The following is a 23,752-nucleotide window of genomic DNA, read 5'->3' as shown; positions in this document are numbered from 1 at the left end:
AGAAGCGGTCAGAGTATTAGATACAACAAAAGGGTGAAATTGAGAGTGAAATCCAGAAACCTGATGGGCATCAAGAGGGAAGCTGTACAATAACTGGAATGATAAACATTTTCCTTCGTGCAGTGTTAGGCTGTTGGAGGTTATTTGCTCCTCCTTTGCATAACTTCAGGAGGTCGTCGAGGAGCCATCCTAAACTGAAATTACTTTAGCTACTTTGACAACCTTCCAACATAGCGTCAATAGAGGAACATTTGCTGATGATTGCACACTGTTTGAAATTCCTCTGAAAACGAAGCAGTCCAAGGCTTCATGCATCAAGACTTGACTCAATGTCCAGGCATGAACTGGTAAGTGATAGATAGCATGAACGCCAAATGTGTTAGGGAAAGACAATCCAACAAGAGTTCAACCACTTAACTTTGACTTTCGCTGGCATTATCAATGCCAGTGCTGGGTCCCTTGCTATTAACATTTCCAATAGCATTCTTGATCCAAAACTCAACTGGATCAGTCACAATAGTAGTGCGACTATGACAGAAAGTCAGGGATTGGCTGTCTATAATAGATGATTTGCTTCCTGGCTTTCCTTCTTCTACAAGGCCCAAGTCCAGAGAATGCTGGAATTCTTGCCACTTGCCTGGTGAAACACCTTCAATAACGTGAAGGAGATTAACACCCACCCTGATCAGTTGTAGTCTGATTGCTTGGCATTTTGTCCACCATCCTATAATTAAACATTCTGTCCATCTTCAGCACACCTTAGTCACTTGTGTCACTCCATTTATTTGTTAAAACTGTTGTGATGGAACCTTCCAAGGACAAAGGAAACACTTGTGTGGGACGGCAAGGAACAAGCTTGTCCCTTGTAATATGCCCAGTGGAGCACTGACTTCATAATTCCATCAAATTTAGTCTCAATGTGACATGTGACTAAAAGATGCTTCAATTGTGTGTTATTTAAAGATATAGTCCTCACTACCTTAAGCTTCTAGATTACCTTGAAATTCAGTGTGATTTCATTTACTTATACCATCTGTAACCTTTGATAGCTTTTTATTCTCTCATTTTGTATTGTAATATCAAAATGAAGGGAAAAATAGCTTGGACTCAATTTCTCAAAAAAAACTTTATTTTCTTGCTCTCACAAGATTTTGCTTCCCACGTTTATTGTTTAGAACACGTCATGATTGGGGGAAAATAAAATCACTTGTATGTCCTGACGAAGGGTCTCGGCCCGAAACGCCGACAGTGCTTCTCCTTATAGATGCTGCCTGGCCTGCTGTGTTCCTCCAGCATTTTGTGTGTGTTGTCACACATACGTATATATAATTGTGCATTGTTAAGTTATCTGTGTGTTTTTGGACTTCTGTAGAGTTTTTTTTAATGTTGATCATTCTGTTGCCTTTTGCATGTTTGAGCACGTATTGATGTGAGTGAACAGGAGAGAAGTACTATCTGCATTTGATTTTTTGGAATAGGGAACCTTGTGGTAGATCTGTTCCTTACACATCCTGTATTTACCAATAGCAAGAACCTTGTATTTTTGCTTTACAATAATTGGAATCTGATGTAATTTGCTTAAGGTGCATTAGTAAGTTTTGAAAATGTAATTAAATAATACACCTGTTTTGGAGTAACAGAAGAATTAATGTAATCATTTGTGGGAGCATCTTTTTAAAGTAAGGTCCTTCTGTAGGACCTTGATTGTCACTAGAGTGGACTAATCTTTTTGTACAAGGTCTTAATGAGTTCTTGTGTGGATGTGCATGAGCACGTGCTTGACTACAGAAGAGGAACAGATTCAGTGTGAAGGGCTTCTTACTGAGTTAGTTGCACCTATTTATAAACATCAAATAAAAAGGTCAAACTCAAAAAGGTTAAAAAGTTGAATAAGCTTTGACTGTAGAGCCTACTGAAGAGCGCTTGATGGCACCTTTATTTAAGAACCTGAGTTGCATGATTTTTTTTCTCTGAATGTATCTTGCATATCAGCGCAGAGAACATGGAAAAAAACCTTCTCCCCAGTTGACGATGGGTAGTGTAAGTTGCTTTGTATCAATCATGGTTAAACATGTTTCTTGTATTGAATACCCATACCTTGGAGAACTGGGCTCTCCTGTGAATTGGCAAGGTATTCGGGTTGTAATTAACAGACAATGGTAGCGTGTGTTGTTCAGAATAGGGGAGCAGATGTAAGGTATCAGAAATCAAATTCTGGTTTATGATTTCCTCTGTATATTGTGATGGTAATCACACAGTAATCTACTTTGCCACGATCAGAGCTTTTCAGAAATAATTCAATAGTCATTCTATTTTACTCTCCCATTATAAAGCTTTATTGTATTGGTTTCAGTTCTTCCTCTTTCTTTCTAAACTGATTGTCGACCTGAGGATTAGCCTTACATTAAGCTAATTCTCAGGTCCACAATCAGTAATTTGAGGAGCAATTTGCAACTTGCAGCATTTGTAATGTTACTCTGTTAGTTTGAGGTACATTACTTTCATGTATGTTCCTATCAGAGCAAGAATGTTTCCCTGTGCTGTCTAATTACAGTATCTTGTGTAGTATAAACTGTATCTTATGAAATTAATGTCTAAAATAAAAGGGGAAAAAAACTGGAGATGATCATCTGTGGAGAGGAGAAATAACAGCCAATGTATTAGATGAAAACCTTGCTTCGCATATTTTCAGCTTGAAGGATCAGTCAAATTTGTGGAATTTGAAGCCTTCACACAGTAAAGGATGCCTTGAATTAGACCATATGACTTAAGAACATAATTAGGAATACAAAGGAATACAAATACAAATTCTTTATTGTCACCAAATTATTGATACTAGAGCGTACAATAATCACAGTGATATTTGTTTCTGCGCTTCGTGCTCCCTGAAGTACAAATCGAAGTAAATATAATAAAAAATTAAATTATAAATCATAATTAGAAAATAGAAAACGGAAAGTACGGTAGTGCAAGTCAGGTCTGGATATTTGGAAGGTACGGCCCAGATCTGGGTCAGGATCTGTTCAGCAGTCTTATCACAGTTGGAAAGAAGCTGTTCCCAAATCTGGCCGTACGTATCTTCATGCTCCTGAACCTTCTCCCGGAGGGAAGAGGGACAAAAAGTGTGTTGGCTGGGTGGGACTTATCCTTGATTATCCTGGCAGCACTGCTCTGACAGAGTGTGGTGTAAAGTGAGCCCAAGGATGGAAGATTGGTTTGTGTGATGTGCTGAGCTAGGTTCACGATCTTCTGCAGCTTCTTCCGGTCTTGGACAGGACAACATCCATACCAGGTTGAGATGCACCCTAGAAGAATTAGGCCACTCAGTCCATTGAGTCTGCACTGCCATTCCGTCTTGGCTGATTCATTTTCCTTTTTGATGCCATTCTCCTGCCTTCTGACCCTAACCTTTAATGGATCTACTGAGAAATTTGTTTAAATTCAGTATGTCATCTAAAACTTTGACAAACTTCTACAGATCTATGTTGGAGACTATATTGACTGGTTGCATCATGGCCGGATATGGAAATATCAAATCCCTTGAATGGAAAATCCTACAAAAAGTAGTGGATACAGTCTAGTCTATCAAGGGTAAAACCTTCCCCACCATTGAGCATATCTGCATGGAGCGTTGTCCCAGGAAAGCAGCATACATCATCTGGGACCCACCACCACCCAATAGATGTTCTCCTCTTGCTCTTGGCATCAGGAGGGAGGTACAGGAGCTTCAGGATTCACACCACCAGATTCAGGAACAGTTATTACCCCTCAACTATCAGGCTCTTGAACCAGAGGGGATAACTTCATTCAACTTCACTTTCCCCATCATTGAAATGTTCACACAACCTATGGACTCACTTTCAAGGTCTCTTCATCTCATGTTCTCGATGTTTATTATTCTTATTTTATATTTGCAGTTTGTTGTCTTTTGCACACTGTTCATCTTGTTGGGGATAGTCTTTCATTAATTCTATTTTGTTTCATGTATTTACTGTGAATGCCTGCAAGAAAATGAATCTCAGGGTTGTATACGGTGACATGTATGTATTTTGATATTAAGTTTATTTACTAATCAAGAGCCTGTCAGCCTCTGCTTTGAATATACCCAATGACATGGCCTCCACATCCATATGTGGCAAAGAATTTCAAAGATTCACCACACACCCTGGCTAAAGAAATTCCTCCTTGTAACTCTTCTAAAGAGATGTCCTTCTATTGAGATTGTGCTCTCTATCCAGGCATTTCATATTCTGCAGGTTTCAATGAAATAACCCCCCCCCCCCCCCCCCATTCTTCTAAACTTCAGTTTGATGGGCCACAGCCATCAAACACTCCTTGTACATTAACCTTTTCATCCCCAGGGTCAATTGCGTGATCCTCCTCTGGGGCTCCCCAGCACATCCTTCCTTGGATACGGTGCCCAGAACTGCTCATAATACTGTAGATGTGATCTGACCAACAGCTTAAAGCCTCAGCATTACACCCTTCCTTTTATATTCTAGTCCTCTCAAAATAAGTGCTAACTATTCATTTCCTTACTACTGACTCAACTTGCAAGTTAACCTTTAGGGAATCCTGTACTTGGCCTCGGAAATCCATTTGCATCTCTGAATTCTGAAGTCGCTCCACGTTTACTCATTTATTTCTTCCACCAAAGTGCATGACCATGCACTTGCCTACACTATTCCATCTGCCACTTCTTTGCCCATTCTCCTAATCTACTCAAGCCCTTCTGCAAACTCTCTGCTTCCTCAACATTACTAGCCCCTTTGTTTATCTTTGTATCATCTGCAAACTTGGTCACGAAGGCGTGAATTCTACATCCAGATCATTAACATATCTGGCCTGCAAACTTCCTTGAACTAAACAATTTAATCAGCTTCTCTTTTGAAACAAACCAGATTAAATAACCCGTTATCTTGTACTATACTCCTGAAGAATAGTAAAACAGGTATTGTGAGGTGCATTCTACTTCCCACAGATACAGCATCTGTATATTACAGAACTTGTTTACAAAGCTGCTATATAGGCGGTATTTGTTTTAACTTCAAGCTGATTACTGCTTTTCATTTACATTTTTTTAAAACTAAAGATGAACTTGCATTTACAACCAGAAACTATGCAAAGTATATTAGTTGGAAGTTTGCAGCTGCTGTGCTTTTAAAAGTGAGCTTAGCAAAGAAGAGGCCTCTTGGCCCAGGAAGCAAATATCCATCACAATTTGAATCTCTGTTAATGAAATGGATGTTCTAAATTTGCACCTGACTTAAATCCTGTTAGTGTTGTAAACTGTGAAGAGAATGCTGATAGATTACAGCAAAATGCAGGCTAGGCTGATGAAATTTAATATAAAGAAATGTAACATGCCAGATATTGTCGTAAAGAATGAGGAGAGACAATAAAGAAGAAAGGAAGCTTCTTAACAAGGTGCAAGAGCAGAGGTACCTGAAGAATAGGTGCACAAATTGTTGAAAATGGCATGGTAGAACCTTTATAAAACATTGGAGTTTTGTTTTCACTTTTAGGTGCCACTTCTAGAAGGCTAAGGAGGCATTAGAGATGGTCTGTGAAAGTACCACAGGGTGATGAATCTGAAATTCATTGCCACAGACAGCTGTGGAGACCAAGTCATTGGGTATATATAAAGCAGAGGCTGGTAGGTTCTTGATTAGTCAGGGCATCAAAAGTTATGGGAAGAAGGCAGGAGAATGTATTTAAGAGGGAAAATATATCAACCATGATCGAATGGTGGAGCAGACTTTAATTCTTGTTTCTTTGTCTTATGGTGTACATCCTTATGGACTACTAAATTTACGGAGCTTTAATACTTGGAGCCCTCCATCATGTGGTGGTGCCACAGGGAGATTAGTTAAACACAACTTGTGTGTTTAGTACAGCAAGTTGTCATCCACTGGAAGGACTATCACTGCTAAACTCTCATGCACAAAAAATATGTACAAAAGAATCAGTTTGATTTTGCTCAAAATCTCCAGTTATCGCCATTCCTGTGGTAGTGTTGTTTATTGGGAAAACACTGCCCAATCAATCCCATCCTCATCAATCCACCCCATTCTTTAATTTGATAAAACCTCATGAATTTTCTGTACAACAGGATTACATGGATGAGTGATCTATTGTCAGAAACCTGCCCCTTTTTTCCTTTGACTTAAAGTTTCTGTCGGCGAATAGTGCATTTAAAAAAAATTTCTCAGCAAGCCATTCCATCTGCTTTACTGCATATTTTGAGGACTTTGTTTAAATCAGAAGTGCAAATATATTTGATTCATGGCAGTTTAAATGGCAAAAAAAGTTCATTTATAGTTGTAAGCATCATCCTGATTTCCCATTCTAAACTTTTGAGGCATTTGTTAGGCAACTATTTAGCGTGGTAAAGTTAAAGCATTTTGGCAAGTTGGTTTTGGAATGAAATGGCTCCACAAGACAGTTTTTAAACTGGTTATAAGAACGTAACAGCCTGATCTGGGTTAAGGCATTTGACATTAGAACTGAAGTCAACATTCAAAGTAAATTTATTATCTACGTATGATTTTTACTATATACTACTTTGAGATTCATTTTCTTGCAGGCATTTACAGTAAAAGTATAATACAAATTGATGGGCAGCGTGATAATGTAGTGGTTAGCATAACATTATTACAGTGCCATCAGCCCTAGTTCAAATCCCACTGCTCTCTGTAGTGAGTCTGGTACATTTTCTCTGGTGCTCATGCTTCCTCCCACATTCCAAAGACATGCGGGATCGTAGGTTAAATGGTCACATGGGTGCCTGTTGCCATGTTGTATCTCTAACAAATTTTTTAAAAAGTTAATAGAATTTATGAAAAACTACATAACTAAAGACTGACGAATAACCAATGTGCAAAAGAAAACAAACTGCTAAGAAAATAATGCTGAGAACATGAGTTGTAGAGAACAGTAGGTTGTAGAATCAGTTGAGAATAGTGATGGAAGTTTTTCCATGAGCTTGATGGTTTTAGGGTAATAACTGTTCCTGAACCTATTGGTGTGGGGCCTAAAGGTTTCAGTATCTCCTGCCAATGGTAATCGTGACAAGAGGGCATGACCTGGATGGTAGGTGTTTTTGATCGTGCTTTCTTGTGTCATCGCTCTAGGAAGATGTACTGCTGGGGAGGGCTTCACCTGTGATGGACTGGGCTGCATCTTTCACTTTGAATTTAATGTGAATATTCTAAATTTTATTACCAGTTTTAAATACTCTTAAGCAATATCAATGATTGGTAACATCAGCCATGCATTCATGAAGAAGTTCAATAGAAAATTGATTTTATCTTGTCTCTAAGAATTTTTGTTTGCTTTCATTGCATCTAAGGAATGATAATTGAGGGGTAAGATTTAAGATAACTGCCAAAACCACATGAGGAATAAAAGCATGTGATGTCTGTTTAAAATTTTGAATATTCTGTGTTATCTGATTGGATAGTAGAAGCAAATTGAATAATTACATTCAAAACTTTTAGTTGGGGGGGAAAATTAGGAGGGCTAGGAGTGAGGGTGATATGATTGGGCAGTGTATTGCCAATGGCCAGGCACATGGCTTTGTCACTCTGATCTCCATAGGAGTGTGTCTGGTTCCCATAAATTAGATCTAAATTATTTGTCCTAAATAGCATTTTAAAGCCATGTTTTGATGATCTTACTGTGTGGTGGAAAGAATTCCCCAGCTGTAAGTGTAGTTAAGCTGTAAGCTGTAATAATGTAGTTAATGCACAGGCTCAGTCTAGTTCAGAACTTTGATTCCATTGAAATCAACGAACTAGGTTTGGAAGAGGACTTTTCTGCATGCACATTACCACGTCGTACTCTTCTTCCACCCCGCCCCCACCCGTGATGTAACCTTCCTACCAGAAAGCTGGTAGTCCCCCAATCTTTGCTGCACCGTCTCCATCTGTTTCAGAACACTGTGTACATTTCACAGAGATCTGATTATCAACAAAGCCAAAAGATATGATCCAAATCACTCACTGTTTGCTTTGTGTTTTTTTTAAATCATGCATAGGACTTTTTAAAAAAAATTGCTCTTTTGCAGAAAGATAATTGATAGGTTTCAGTTGTTTTCCTTGAGATTTTAGTGTTTTCTTTAGCTTTATTCTCATTCAGTTGAAAATTGACACAGTACATCCAGAAGTAAGAGTCCTTGTATTGGGTTCTCAGCTCTACACTTTGTTGTCTTTTGTTGCCTTGTTTAGTAGACTATTCAATTTCTTCACCGCAGTGAAGACTATAGAAGCTAACTTAGTGATACAGTACATTAAATTAGCTTGAGTTTAAACATTGTATCATTATATTGAAACTTGCTGCCTTGAAGATTTTTAAAGCTCAATTTTTCTCATTGTTGTATCCAAAAGGGAAATTACAGGGCAAAAAAAAACTTTGTGTTCATGAGAGATGTTTAGTACTGTCTCTTGATCCACTGCAATTGAATTCCAATGTGTATCACTCTTACCTAATCTCCATGGGATGTATGGTGAACTTTTCCAGATGTTAGAAGGTACACTGGCCTATGCTGAACCTAACAATTCAGGAAATATCTTCACCTGCCCTGTTATAGTTTGCATCCATTTTGCAAAATTAATATGTGCCAACCAGTAATGCATTCATGGTTGATGCTTGTTTCTTGCACTGTGGTTTTCTAGTTTAAATGGTAACTGGCTAGGTCACGTTAGCTGTCGCACACACACTGCCTCCTGCCAAATTCCAGTGTGTTTCTCCTTCTGAATGAGGAAATTATTTGGAGAAACCAAGAAAAAAATATGGGAGGGAGGGCTTAGGTAGGGGAATGAAGGATAAGGGAGCCTGTCTAACATTGGTAACAAGGTAACATCTACTTTCAGATTTATCTTTCAGCAAGATGCATTCTTTTTGGCAAAGTCTTCCTTTCCTAAATATAGATGGGAACCTTCCATTCTGCACAGTTTGAGATGGTGTTGCCGAATTATTCATAGCTTGTTGAAGGCCCGGTCTTACTAGTTCCATTGCCTGTTCTATTCACCTTGTGTAGCTTTGTGTAGTTTCTGTTGGCTGTAGACAGACAAGTTCCTCATACGTAGATTTTGAAGTCTGTAGCTGTCCCAGCCTGAGAATGGAACCTCCAGGCGTGCAGAAGGTGTTTTAGTGGTGATCGCTTAACCAAGCTGTTTAATTTTCAAAAATATTATGGTGCAGGGTGGTTTTAGTTTACATGATTTTTCTTTCAGATTATTTTCATTTTACATTATTTTCTGTTATTGCAGTGTCTCCTTTTGCTTATGAACAGAGTTGTAATCTATCTCTGACCTTTTGAAATGCCAGCTCATAGTCAATTATACCTCTATGATGGCATTCTTTACTGAAATCCTACTTAGGGTCTCAGCTGAAACACTGTCAAAACATTACACCAAAATATATTTTACAATTTTCTGTTCTAAGTTTTCCTGATTTACTAAAATTTCTTTGCATTTGGTTCTGATAAAGACTTGATAAATTTTTGTCAGACTGCAGGAAAATTTCTTTCTTGCATTTGATGGTCCATTTAATAGATTATTGCTAAATTGAGGACAAAGAACTGTATCATATAATTTGTATGCACATTACAAATGCCTTGTGCCTCATACACAGCACCCTGGCCAAATTGAAGCATTTTCTTTCCTAAATGCAAAATAATTATAGCTAGAGCTGCTCAAATTACCTACTGCAATAATGACTATTACTAATATCTGTTAATGTCCCAATGCCATATATTAATGTCCTAATTTGGAATGTTTGTTGTAAAAGTGGAAAGAAGTACTCCATTCCTCACTGAAATCCTTGTATTGATTTCTGCGCTGTACATCTGTTTGTGCGTAAACCCTGTAATGGATAGAGCTATCTTAGCACGGACCTTTCACAGTGCTGCTACATATGGACAATGTTAACTGATTGTAAATCTGATTAGTATTGGCTAGTTCTTGGCTTTTATCTCACAGGAAGCTAATTGTGCTATATAAGGGAATCTGACAAGAGACTTGTTGTTTAAGCAATAGTGCTTCAATGGCATTGTGCTAAGACAAAAGCAGATTGCATTTTACATTCACAGTAAAATCGGGTGCATTAGCAACCCTGAAAGTGTGAAAACCCTTTAAATTTCCAACATAAATTATCTGTTAAAATATATATTTTTAAAAATTGAGCCTTAGTTTTCAACTTTGGTTCTGGCAAGTTACCTTTGAATAGGTTAGTGTGTTTCTGACACATTTATTTTGCACTGGTCTTCTTGTATTCAATAAACACAAAGTGGTTCCTGGGATTATTTAGTAGATGTGGGAATGATGTTTTGGTCAATGCTGTTTCATCTGTGTATCAATAACCAGTATTCCATACTTGGCATAAAAGTTTTTCAAAAGGTGTTCACCCTCCTGTACCTCAGCCAAAGAGTTTTTACGGATGTTTCTGCATCAGCATTTATTCTGTCACTATGGATCCAGGAAGATCACTGCATAGAAGCTGTGAATATGAATCCTGGCCTAACTTTTTCCTGTTTTAACACAGAAGTATTGAGTTCAATTATATTCTCTAATAATTGCCCCCCTCAAGTTTACCATGTACTGAGGACCTTTGAGTTTTTATTGGTGTGGGTCCTTGCAGGATGAACTCTCTTGTGCCGTTGAGAAAAATGCCACATGCAAGCTGCTCTGACTGTATTTGTGTTAAAATTGTGAATTTTTTGGAGTGCTGATTGAGGAGGGATTGGTATTTTCTTTCTCTGGTAAATTGTGTGCACCTTTTCACCCAGACCGATGATTGATCTCTGACATTTATTGCACCCCCTACGGGCTGGTTGATTATTAACTGGTCACAATCTGCATTTTTTACCCATTGATTAGATTTTGGTTTTCTTTAATCCTTAGAAGTTTGTATTAATCTATAAGCGTGCCTTTCTTCTTTATACTGGGCCTTAAAATTAATTCCTCTGCACATATTGATGAGTTACAAATTTTCCAGAGGTGTGAAATTTTTATGAGCCCTAATGTTCTCATTGTTAGCAACGCTTGTATTGGCTGCATAGTAAAGTCCAATGATCATTTATCCTCGGGGAAGTTTTGTCATTTGTAACTCTGCAATCCTGAAAGAGTCTGGAGTTCCTTTCAGGTCTTGGAGTGTGAGAAATGACTCTCCTCATCAGGATCCTTTCACTTGCTGCTGGCGAAAACATCTGTCAGATGGTAACTGCTTGTATTGGGAAAGCCAGTTTCACATGAGTGCAGTCCATCATGTCAACCAAATTAGTAACCTACTGCACGATTTATTTACATTTCACAGCAAGCTTATCTCAAAGTTCAAAGTAAACTTATTATCAAAATACATATGTGTCACCTTATACAATTCTGAGATTTGTTTTCTTGCAAGTGTACACTGTAGATCCAAGAAACACAATAGGATCAAGATCGCACTCAATAGGGCAGACAAGTAACCAATGTATAAACCACAACAAACTGCAAGTAACAAAGGAAAATAAATAAGCAATAAATATCAAGAACATGAGATGGCAGTTCCTTGCATAGGTTGTGGGAACGGTTCAGTAATGGGGTGAGGGAAGTTATCCCCACTGATTCAAGAGCCTGATGGTTGAAGGATAATAACTGTTCCTGAACCTGGTGGTGTGAGTCCTGAGGTTCCAGTACCACCTTCCTGATGGCAGCAGCGAGAAGCCAGCATGACCTGGGTGGTGGGGGTCCCTGATGATGGATGCTACCTTCCTGCGACAATGCTCCACGTAGATGTGCTCAGTGATGGGGAGGGCTTTACCCGTGATAGTCTGGGCTGAATCCAATACCTTTTGTAGGACTTTCTGTTCAAGGACGTTGGTGTTCCCATACCAGTCAATGTACTCCCCACCACTCATCCATTGAAGTTTGTCAGTTTTTGATGTTATGCCTAATCTTCACAAACGTCTAAGGAAGTAGAGGCACTGCCATGTTTTCACTTGCGTGCTGGGGTCAGGTCAGATCCACCGAAATGCTAACCTGTTGGTGGACTGGCTCACGGACCCCCCAGTTTCCTCCTCCTGAAGTCAATAATCGTCTCCTTGCTCTTGCTGACATTGAGTAGGAGCTTGCTGTTATGGCACCACTCGGACAGGTTTTCAGTTTCCCTCCTATATGTTGATTCATCTCTGCGTTTGATTGGCCTATGATAGTGGTTTTGTCTGTCAACTGAAATATGGCATTGGAGCTGTGCTTAGCCGCACAGTCATGGGTGTAAAGCGAGTAGAGCAGGAGGGTGAGCACAACCGGGATGATGGAGATTGTAGAGGAGATGTTGTTGCCAATCCAAACTGACTGGGCTCTTCAATTGAGGATCCAATTGCATAAGGAGGTATTGAGGCCAAGGTCTGGAGGCTTGCTGATTAGCTTTGAGGGGATGATGGTATTGAATACTGAGCTGCAGTCAATGAAGAGAATCCTGATGTATGCATCTTCGCTGCCGAGATATTGCAGGTTAGAGTGAAGACCCAAAGAAATGGCATCTGCTATGGACCTGTTGTGATGGTAGGCAAACTGGAGTGGATCCAAGTGGCTTCTGTAGCAGGTGTTAGTGTTTCATCACCAATGTCTCAAAGCACCTCCTCGGTGTTGCTGGATAATGGTCATTGAGGCAAATTGCCACGTTCTTGGGCACTGGTATAATTGAATCCTGCTTGAAGCAAATGGGTACCTCAGACTACCAAAGTGAATGGTTAAAGATGTAGGTGAACACACCAGCCAGCTGACCAGCAGCTCAGGTCTTTGGTACTCTGCCAGGTACCCCATCTGGGCCAGTTGCTTTCCGGGCTTCACCATCTCAAAGGATACTTTCACGTCGGCCTCAGGGTTATCGAGCTCTGTGGGAGTTCATGAAGTTTCCTTCGTGCTGTGACGGTCACAGTGAGCATTGTGAGCATCTGGGAGCAGAGCCTTGTAACTTGGTTTCAATCTGTAAGAGATGATGGCATTCAAGCCCTGCCACAGCTGTGAGCATCTCAGATGAACATACCTTACATCCATTTAGTTATAGTGGTGGATTATGTTACAGTAACTTCTCATCCAATATTTGGAGACATTCTTCTCTCAAGGGTTATTTCTAGTTGAGTCCTAATAACTAAGCAAAATTTCTAAACAACACACATAAAATGCTGAACAAAATCTACTCCTCAGCCCTTTTTCTCCAATCCTGCCAAAGGGTTTCAGCCCGAAACGTTGACTGTACCTTTTTCCATAGATGCTGCCTGGCCTGCTGAGTTCCCTCAGCATTTCATGTGTGTTGCTCAGGTTTACAGCATCTGCAGATCTTCTCTTGTTTATAAATCTAGTTTTGTTCCTTTCACTTCAGGTATGTCTCCATTTGAGGTCCAGCCAGTTCACACAGTGGTAAGGGAAGGGGAAGTAGCACGATTTATCTGCAAGATACATGCAAATCCTCCACCAATCATCACCTGGGAATTCAACCGGACAGCACTGCCCCTAGCTACCGACAGGTATTATATACAAGTGGGACACTTGTAAAAACAAAAATCTGCCTAGTTAGAATACTATTTTATTCTGTAAAATTGCAGTAATCTCATTACCTTATGATGTTGAGCTAACTAATTTTCTGGATGATTGAATGTTACTTGTATTAATGCTCCAATGGTTTTATTTCATTGATTTTTGTTTTTGAATTTGTTGTGATGCCCTGAAGGTTGCAATGTATCACGATGTTGTGTAAATCTGCAAATTCAGTCAGTTTTTTATTAGAAGACAAAATTCTTTTTCTCCTCAGGATAACTGCTCTACCGACAGGAATCCTTCAGATCTATGGTGTTGAGAGACAACATGCTGGACTGTATCGTTGCGTTGCCACCAACATTGCAAACAGGCGCAGGAGTGCAGAAGCCAGTTTAACTGTTGTTACAGGTAAGCAGTCTGTCTTCCTTGACAGTTTCCAGTGATTGGTTCAGTTTGGCTCCCATTAAACTTTAGAGCTGAAAATGCATCCAATCCGAAAGTCTGCCCATGCATTCTCTGCCAGGAATTGATTCGACAGATAGGTCCAAAGTCACAGAACACTGCAGCAGAGAAACAGGTCCTTCAGACCATTTAGTTCATGCTAAGCTATTGATCTGTCTTGCCCCATTGGCCTGCACCTGGACCAAAGCCCTCTGTACCCCTCCCATTCATCTACCAATCCAAATTTCTCAAGTGTTGATATCAAACCTGTATCTCCCACTTGTGCTGGCAGCTCATTCCACACACTCACCACCCCTCATGTCCCTTTTTAACATTTCATCTTTTGCCCTTAACCCATTATCTCTAGTTGTAGTCTCACCCAACCTCAGTGGAAAAAGCCTGCTTGCATTTACCCTATCTGTATCCCTCATAATTTTGTATACGTTTATCAAATCTCCTCTCAGCTGCTACGTTCTAGGGAATACAGTCTGAACCTATTCAACCTTTCCCTATAACTCATGTCCTCTAGTCCTGGCAACATCCTTGTAATTTTCTCTGCACTTTTTCAATCCTATTTGCATCTTTCTTGTAGGTAGGTAGGTATCCAAAGCAGTCTGCCTGTTGTTGAGGGGGAACGGCCATAGGGGTACTCTGCACTGGCTGCCTATCACCTTTCCCCCTTGTTGCCGGGTCCTGTACTTTGGGTATAACTATCTCCCTCTATCAACCTCTCAGCCTACTGAATAATCCAGAGTTCATTCATTTCCAGCTGCAGCTCAACACAGATTGTTAGAAGCTGCAGCTGGATACACTTCTTCCAGGTGTAGTCGTCTCCCTGCCTTCCCACATCCCATAAGAGGGGCATTCCACTTTCCTGCCTGGCATCCCCACTGCTCTAAATGTGCAAAAAAAATATAATGGGGGGGGGGGGGGAATCTGCCTACACCCCTCCTTGCTAAAATCTCGATCAGCCAAAGCCTCTACTTCTCACTCTAACGCTGGTCCACTCACACAATGGCCACTCCGGTTCAACATTCTTTTTGTTCGACCTTGTTATGCATGATCCAATGTCCCCTCAGGAACTGTGGTGTGAAAAATATGCCAACTGCCCCAGCTCACTTAAAATCTGTCTGTCTTCCTCTCCCTAAACCAGTGTCTCCTCAGGAGCTATGGTGTGCAAAACTGGCACCAAAACTGTGCCAACCACTAGTTTAACCACAAAAGTGTGCATGTAAGGTAGTTGGGCTTATCAGCATTTCTTTAACTTCCTGGTGCAAACGAAATTTAAGTTATTTTGATTAGGGCAGCATGGTAGCATAATAACCATATAACCATAGGAACAGGCCATCTCAGCCCTTCTAGTCCATGCGGAGCGCTTACTCTCACCTAGTCCCACTGACCCGCACTCAGCCCATAACCCTCCATTCCTTTCCTGTCCATATACATATCCAATTTTACTTTAAATGACAATACTGAACCTGCCTCTACCACTTCTACTGGAAGCTCCTTCCACACAGCTACCACTCTCTGAGTAAAGAAATTCCCCCTCATGTTACCCTTAAACTTTTGCCCCCTAACTCTCAACTTATGTCCTCTTATTTGAATCTCCCCTACTCTCAATGGAAAAAGCCTATCCACGTCAACTCTGTCTATCCCCCTCATAATTTTAAATACCTCTATCAAGTCCCCCCCAACCTTCTATGCTCCAAAGAATAAAGACCTAACTTGTTCAATCTTTCCCTGTAACTTAGGTGCTGAAACCCAGGTAACATTCTAGTAAATCTTCTCAGTACTCTCTCTATTTTGTTGACATCGTTCCTATAATTCGGTGACCAGAACTGTACACAATAAATGTGTACGCAATAACTGTACACAATAAATAATTAATGGTTAGCATTAAGCTGTTACTGGACTGGGACCCAGGACCCAGTGCGCTGTTACCCTGCCGGCAACCGGGGCCTGGGTTTGGCTTCAACTGCTGGCTGTAAAGAGTTTGCATGTTCTCCCCTTTACTGTGTGGGTTTCCTCTGGGTGCCCCTGTTACCTCTCACTTTCCAAAGAAGTATCAGTTAATGGGTCACATTGGTGTAATTGTGTGTTGGAGCATCTTTGGGCAGGAAGATGCCAGTGACCTAAAATACCGGTGTCATGTACTTTATAAAAACACTCCTAGGTGAGCATGACACCACAAAATCATTCAAAGTCTTCCTTAACCAGAGTCCTGGATAAGCCACGAGATCCACAACTGGCCCAAGACCAGAGTAGTGGTGTTCAGTTCTGGTGACTAAGAATCTGAGATGGCTCCGGAAAGCCATTTTGCATGTGAGGTGATAACTCCAGACCAAACTTGAATCACTGAAGGTTGTGGCAGGGCTCGAGTGTCACCACTTCCTACGAAGTGAAGCTAAACAGAGTGGGTGACAACAAGGCTTTGTTCCCAGGCGAGCTCAATGTCTTTTATGCTCACTTTGACTGCTGAAACACGGAGGCACTTTCACAAACTCCCCAATGACCTTTCAGGCTGATGTGAGGGCATCCTTCAGGAGGAAAACATCCAGCCCGGCTGAGCACTAAAGACCTGTTCTGATCAACCGGCCAGAGCGTTCACTGATCTCTTTAACCTCTCACTTCTGCAGTCCGAAGTACCCACCTGCTTCAAGCACACTTCAATTATACTGGTGGTAAGCTGCCTCAGTGGCTATCGTCCAGCTGCAATTGCGTCCACTGTGATGAAGTCTTTTGGCAGGTTGGCGCTGAAGCATGTCAACTCCAACTTGGATCTGCTCCAATTTGCCTACCATCACAACAGGTCCAGAGCAGGTGCCGTTTCATTGGCTCTTTACTCAACCCTGGAGCATCTGGACTGTAAAGATGCATACATCAGAATGCTCTTCATTGGTTACAGCTCAGCAGTCCATACTATCATGCCCCCCCCCCCCAAAATAATCAATAAGCTTCAAGTTCTTGTCCCCAATACCTCCTTGTGCAACTGGATCCTCTATTTCCTCTTGCAGATTCCAGTCAGTTCGGATTGGCAACGTCATCTGCACAATCTCCATCAGCTCAGAAGCTTACGACCCATTAGCATTTGGGGCAGCAATGAAGGCCCTCCATCTCTTTTCAGAGCTTCCTTCATCAGGCCGCTGGCTTCCTCTCGGTTTTCACCATCATCAATCGTGCAAGTCCTGGGTGGTGACTTGGGAACGCTGTTGCACTCAGATATAGAAGGATTCTTCATTGTTATTTCCGTTTTGGTTTACAAATCAGTTAGCCCTGAGCTGAACCCCCAAAGCTGCAAGATCGGTGGGCCACTCTCATTGGCCTCCACCCTTTGACCTGTGTGTGGTGTGGGTGACCTTACCAAGAGCCGGAGCATAGAGCTGTTACTCCAGTCAACATAGCTCTCTGGGTCATTGAGACACACAAGCCTCCAAACCACGACAAGGTTATGGTCCTCTGGGAGGATCGCTCAGGCGCACCACGAGGCTGTGCACTTAGCCCCTGGCGCATTTAGTTGAACAATGTCTACTCCCTTTATACTTAAACTGTGAGGCTAAACACAGCTTCAGTGATGGCACAGCTGCCATTGGCTGAATCAAAGGTGGTGAAAAATCAGCATAGGAGGGAGACTGAAAATATAGCTGAACTGTGTCACAACAATAACCTCACACAAGATCAGGAAGACCAAGGAGCTGAGTATTGACGTCAGGAGAAGGAAACTGGAGGTCTGGTGGAGGGGTCAGCAGCTTTAAATATCTCGGAGGACCTGTCTTGGGTCCACCACTTAAGTGCCAATGCAAAAAAAGCACGGCAATGCAACTACTTTCTTCGCTATTTGCTCGGCGTGACGTCTAAAACTTTGACAAATTGCTATAGATGTGTGGTGGAGAGTATATTGACTGGATGCATCACACAGCCTGGTATGGAAACACCAATGCCCTTGAACCGAAATGCCTACATAAAGTAGTGGATATAGCCAAGTCCATCATGGGTATAGTCCTCCACTCCATTGGGCGCATCTACATGGAGAGCGTCCATCCAGGCCATGGTCTCTTGCTGATGCCATCAGGAAGAAGGTACAGGAGCCCTCAGGACATAAGCCACCAGGTTCAGGAATAGTTATTACCCCTCAATCAGAGGGGATAACTTCATTCACCTGAACACTGAACTGTTCCCACAACCTATGGACTCCCTTTAAGGACTCTTCATCTCATGTCCTCAGTATTTATTGCCTATTATTTATTGTCTTTTTTCATTTCATCTTGCATAGTTTGTTGTAATTTTCGGACTGTTGTTTGTCCATCCTCAAAAATACAACTGCAATTGCTGTGGATCAAACAATACGTACACAACGCTGGAAGAACTCAGCAGGTCAGGCAGCATCCGTGAGAAAAGAGTAGCCAATGTTTCAGGCTGAGACCCTTCATCAGGAAAGGGTTTCTGTTTCCTGAATGAATGTTTGCATGAAAATGATATCAAGCTTGTATATGGTGACATTATTTGTACTTTGAAAATGAAGTTAACTTTGAACTATTATGCCAAAGTAGGCGGGATTTAATGATGAGGATGGAGTTGGCCCCCTTCTCGGGTTTGCAAGAGAATAACGGAGAGATTCTTCGCGGGGGTGTTCCTTACACCGCAGAAGTTGTAGGTTTTTCATAGCTAGAATCAGTTTGGCAACAGAGTGCACTAATTATTCTCAATCAAGTCAGTACTTGAAATGTGATGTTAACTGTTGCTAACTGCACATAGATACGTTTTTTGAACAGAATGGGGTTTCTTGGGTTGTCATTACATTAGCTTCATTTCAATATAATGTTTTTTCATTTTGCTGGGGATCTTCATGGAATTTACCACTTTCATGTAATATTGATGCTCCTATTTTTCTCTAACTGGAAGAATTACACTAATTTATTATGTTTGTTTGATGTTTCTGGCTGTTTACTTTTTTAAAGGATTCCCTATTGGAAGTCATTGCTATTTATTAATGATTTTTAAATGGTTTCTTACTGACAGCATGGGAACCAAAGACATTGCAAAAGCCAGTGATAATCGCAGGTCCCCAAAATATCACTGTGCCTGTGCATCAGACTGCTATGCTGGAGTGTGTTGCCATTGGTTCCCCTAAACCTCTTGTTTCCTGGAGTCGTTTAGGTGAGTTCCCATTTCCTCTCTTCCTCTATCAATACTTAGACAGTACACAGCAATGGTTAAACTAGTTTTAAATACTGTGACTTTTGGGAAAAGTCATGTAACTGCAAACCAGTATGTAGAACACAGTGATACTAAATGCTCAGCAAAGTACTTCTATTTGAAATGTGTTATTTTTCCTGCTTTTTTTTAATACTGATAAACCTAAATGTAGTTATTAATTATTGCATAACTGTTTCTGGAGTTTGCTTCTAAGTTCTAATTTTGATGGGTTGTTGATTTTAAAAACTTCTCTTCCCAAACAGATCACAGATCTATTGATGTTTTCAATACACGTGTTCTGGGGAATGGGAATCTGATGATATCTGATGTGAAGGTTCAACATGCTGGAATATACGTGTGTCGAGCCACCACACCAGGCACACGCAATTACACTGTTGCAAAAGCTATGCTTACAGTGTTGGGTAAGATAACACATATTTTAAGCTAAGATTTACACAAGTTCGTACATTTTGAAGGTATTTATAGTGTTCTCTGACGTTGGTAAGCTTATTTTTTTTTTTAAGTTTTACGATACAGTGTGGAGTAGGCCCATCCAGCCACATCACCTCAGCCACCCCACAACTCTGATTAACCCTAATGGGACAAGTTTGCAATGATGAATCAACCCACCCAGTACATCTTTGGACTGTGGAAGTAAGCTAGAACACCTGGGGGAAACCCACACAGTCCACAGGAAGCACATCCTTGGGGAACGGCGCCGGAATTGAACTCGGAACTCCCCAAGCTGTAGTAGCGTCACGCTAACTGCTACACTACTGTTGCGCCCAATTTATTAAAGTAAATAAAAAGCTTAGCACTTGGCCTTCTCTCAGAAATGTCTGTTTACACGTGATGAATTAGTTTGTCATGCAGTCACCATCTTATGGATAAATGCACTAAAATAACTCAGAACTTCATTAAAAATGACAAATTAATCTTGTGTTGGGATGATTGTTTGAGGGAGAAATATTGCCCTGGCAGAGCTTCCCTGTTCATTTCGGGTAGTGTTATGGGTTTACATCTGCTCCTTACGTGATGCATTAATGCTTTGGCCTAGATTATGGACTCAGATTCAGAAAGGATGACGGGGATGGTATTTTCTTTACTGTTATTTACAAAAGGGGCAAAGCTTTTAAAAGGTAATGAAATAGAACTGTGATTCTTGAAAGAATGTAGATGAACACAGTGGAGATTGTCTAAGTGACTAGTGAACAGTGGGATGATAACTTATCAGAAGCTACTGAATTACTTCTGGTTTTAGTGAAAAGGTTTTAGTGGATAATGGTGGGGGGGGGGAGAGAGAAAGGAGACTAAATCTGCATTAAAAAAAAACCTCTATCCTGTGTATTCACATTTTTGTACTTAGTTGAACTTTTAGCTGCTCACAGGTTCCATTTTGTTTTTGGGCCATTGATGTTTGATTTGGGTGTAAAATGGGAGTGATTAAGACACTTTAAACTTGTTTTGATTGTATTCTTTAGTTAAATAGAACAAAATGGCTGCTGATACTGAAAGATGAAACATTTCTCTATTTTGGGCACAAGATGATGGCATTAACATTCTGGAGTTGTTTAGCATACTAGGATGAACAGTAATAACCAGGTTACAGTATGTTTGTCCACAAGGGCAATTCTTGCTATTCAGAAGTCCTGTCCCATTTAGGAAATTTACTTCCTTGCATTGGTATTTTCACACATGTCAGTCCATTACTGAGTTTGTTATACTTCAAAGATTTATTCCACATTGATTCTCTCTCTCCCCCCCCCCCCCCCCCCCATTGTGTAGCTTTGATCGATAGAGTTAGATGTGTGGCACTTGTTCAGAACAAAATGAGGATGTGGTCCTAGAGATGTTTTCCATGTTGCTTTCAGCACCGCCGTCTTTTGTTGAGTGGCCTGAGAGTCTCACCCGTCCTCGTGCTGGTACGGCCAGGTTCATGTGTCAGGCTGAAGGTATTCCTACACCGAAGATTAGTTGGCTGAAGAATGGGCAAAGGATTCACTCCAATGGACGTATCAAAGTCCAGTATAGTAGGTAATGTTGACTTTTCAGTTTTACTTTGAAAACCTTGATTCCTGTCTGCTGGTAAAATTAAGAGAGAAATTATTGTTAAGTGCACTTTAATTCTGATATTTGCCCATGGTGTGACTGCTTTTGCAACAGTTTTGTTGTTTAAACTACGTGGTGAGCACCAGTTCAACTAGACAGTCAACTTTGCCTATTAGAATACTCCTGGGATGTAAAATTAAAACCCCTGACTCAAACTTGAGTGGTGGTAATATTTGCCAGACCCATATGACCACCACTATAAATATAATTGTCTGAGCCATGTTTTTTGGCTGTCTACATCATCATCCTATGGATAAAGCATGGGGTTGTTCCAATCAGCCCAAGCACAAAAGAGACACCAAGCCCAGACTGAATCTGATATACATAGATGGACCCGCATGGACTCTGCGTGGTAGTGATGTTGATACTCTTTTAAAAGAAATACAATGCAATGTTGTTATCTTCAGCTGGAATTTTTCAGGTTGGTTTGCAGTAATCATGTTCCACCTGAACAGCGCAATTTTTTTCAATAGACCCACAAATGAATAATTCAAAACCTTGTCTTTAGCCTTGTGAAAACTGCAAAGAAAACTAAATATAGTTGTGCTCACGGTATGGAATTCCAGCAAGTCATGAATATTTTACTTGGTAAACATCCTGTATGTTATTTTGTGGAGAGCCACAGCCATCGGAGGGAACTCAATGTCTGCTGATGGGGTGTAGTTGGCCGTATCTTTTGAGGTAGAATGAAAGGGTCGTCTGCACTTGCTCCTTTTGTGCTTTGAAAGTGTGATGACATTTAATGGTGGAAGCTTCAAAACCTGACTAGCATCATTGTGGGACTGGGGAAAGGGAGGCATGTGCTGAGCATTGCATACCAGTCCCTCACTTGGATCTTTATTTCCAGTTTAGAAAATGCAAGTTGATTGAAATGTGAAGTTCTCTTTTTAAAAGATTTTAATTGTCTGGAAAAAAGAAAGTTTGCACTGCCTGGCCATCACAGATACAAAATTGACACAGAATTAATAAGTTTTGAAGGTTCAGCTCATATTGACAGATTCTTGTGGCACTGACAAACCATAACCGAGTTTATGAGATCTTCCCGAGTGTGGATTTTAGAAGTTCTCTAGAAAGGTAGCAAATCTCAGAGTAATAACCAAAGAAATCTTCCTGGGTCTTGAGTTTTTAGTCCTAATTATGGTATCAAACTGCCACATTAAAGAGCTGTTTTATGGCTTTGTTAATCAGGCTTGCTGATGCAAACCTGACTCTGGTACAAAGCACATAATCAACGACAGTCTGTAGAACTTCAGATGGAGCCACTTATCTGCAGTGTACAGATAAACCATTCAGTAACCTGATCTAACACATTTTGTAACCTGTAGATCATTGTCACAAACTCACAAGTTACAGTATTATCGTTCTGGGCAGGAAAGCTGTCGCACTATGAGGCATCACAGTTGACTTGGTGAATTCCTGCGCTAAAAGACAGAAGTTTGAAAGGCCTCGATTTACAGCTGTTGCCTGAACTAAATTCAATCAGATTAGCAGTGAAATTGTTTGTGAATGAATGAAGTTCTCGTGGTTAGAAACCTTTTCTTTGGAACAGTAAATTAATCACATTCTTACCACTTGTGCACGTTTTGTAGATATTAATATCCAAAGTTCACAAAAATAAATTGTTGGAGACAGAACTTGTTTAGATTATGCACCAGCTTTCTTATCATGATAACTTTATTAATAAGACAACTTATTTTTATTTTTAAGCAAATTGGTGATAAACCAGATCATTCCTGAAGATGATGCCATTTACCAGTGTGTGGCTGAAAACGAACAAGGATCTGTTCTTTCAGTAGCCCGACTGATTGTTGTAATGTCTGAAGACAGACCGAGTGCACCTCGAAATATCCAGGCTGAAACTGTGTCAAGCTCAGGGATTCTTCTGTCTTGGCAAAGGCCCATGTATAATTCTGATAAAGTAATTGCATATTCTGTTCATTACATGAAAGCTGAAGGTGAGACTTTAATTTGAAGTTGACACTCAGATTTGTTTTCCTCCTTTAACCAGTAGAGTATAATGTTTTTAAATAATTATAAAATGTCGTGTGTTAAAATTTAATGCTGCAAACTGACGAGGTGCATCCTAACTAGAGTTTAAGAGGAAGCATTTGTTTGTACATAAATTGAAGTAGCTTGTTTTAAAGTTAATCCACAGTCATCAATTTTTTGGGTTGTTTGTGGTTGGACATGCCCTGTTCCTGATGTCTAATTGGAATGTGAGAGGATGACCATCTGTTGTTAATATTCTGTTGCTGAGCAAAGGTCACAAGAAGAGAATAGCAGTCTTTTCTGCACAAACAATGTGGTCTGTTGAGATGATTAAAATCGGGTGGAAGGTTTACCTTCTCAAGGGAAAGGTGTTTATTATGAGTTCATAGAACAGAGTATAGAAATGCAGAAGGTATAATTAAAGTGTATGGTGAAGTGTGTTCAGGCTGCACCATCAGTCTTGTGAAGGCATTAGAGTGTGGGCGACAGAGGGAAGCTTG

The 23,752-nt window shown here is 40.5% G+C and overlaps 1 protein-coding gene across 1 annotated transcript in view; it reads left to right on the top strand.

The window, feature by feature from the left end:
• LOC140718740 (protogenin-like) overlaps window positions 1-23,752 on the top strand; it is a 142,168-nt gene that overhangs the window by 53,843 nt on the left and 64,573 nt on the right. Inside the window, exons 3-8 of the mRNA XM_073032840.1 lie at window positions 13,366-13,510; window positions 13,795-13,928; window positions 18,978-19,115; window positions 19,418-19,576; window positions 21,026-21,188; window positions 22,971-23,218. Coding sequence (XP_072888941.1) covers window positions 13,366-13,510; window positions 13,795-13,928; window positions 18,978-19,115; window positions 19,418-19,576; window positions 21,026-21,188; window positions 22,971-23,218 — 987 coding nt within the window. The remainder of the gene's footprint in view (window positions 1-13,365; window positions 13,511-13,794; window positions 13,929-18,977; window positions 19,116-19,417; window positions 19,577-21,025; window positions 21,189-22,970; window positions 23,219-23,752) is intronic.

The sequence above is a fragment of the Hemitrygon akajei genome, chromosome 30 (genome assembly GCF_048418815.1).
Source record: "Hemitrygon akajei chromosome 30, sHemAka1.3, whole genome shotgun sequence".
In the NCBI taxonomy this organism is placed as follows: Eukaryota; Metazoa; Chordata; class Chondrichthyes; order Myliobatiformes; family Dasyatidae; genus Hemitrygon; species Hemitrygon akajei.
The sequence above is the reverse complement of the archived record's forward strand: the minus strand, read 5'-3'. Positions and strand labels throughout refer to the sequence as shown.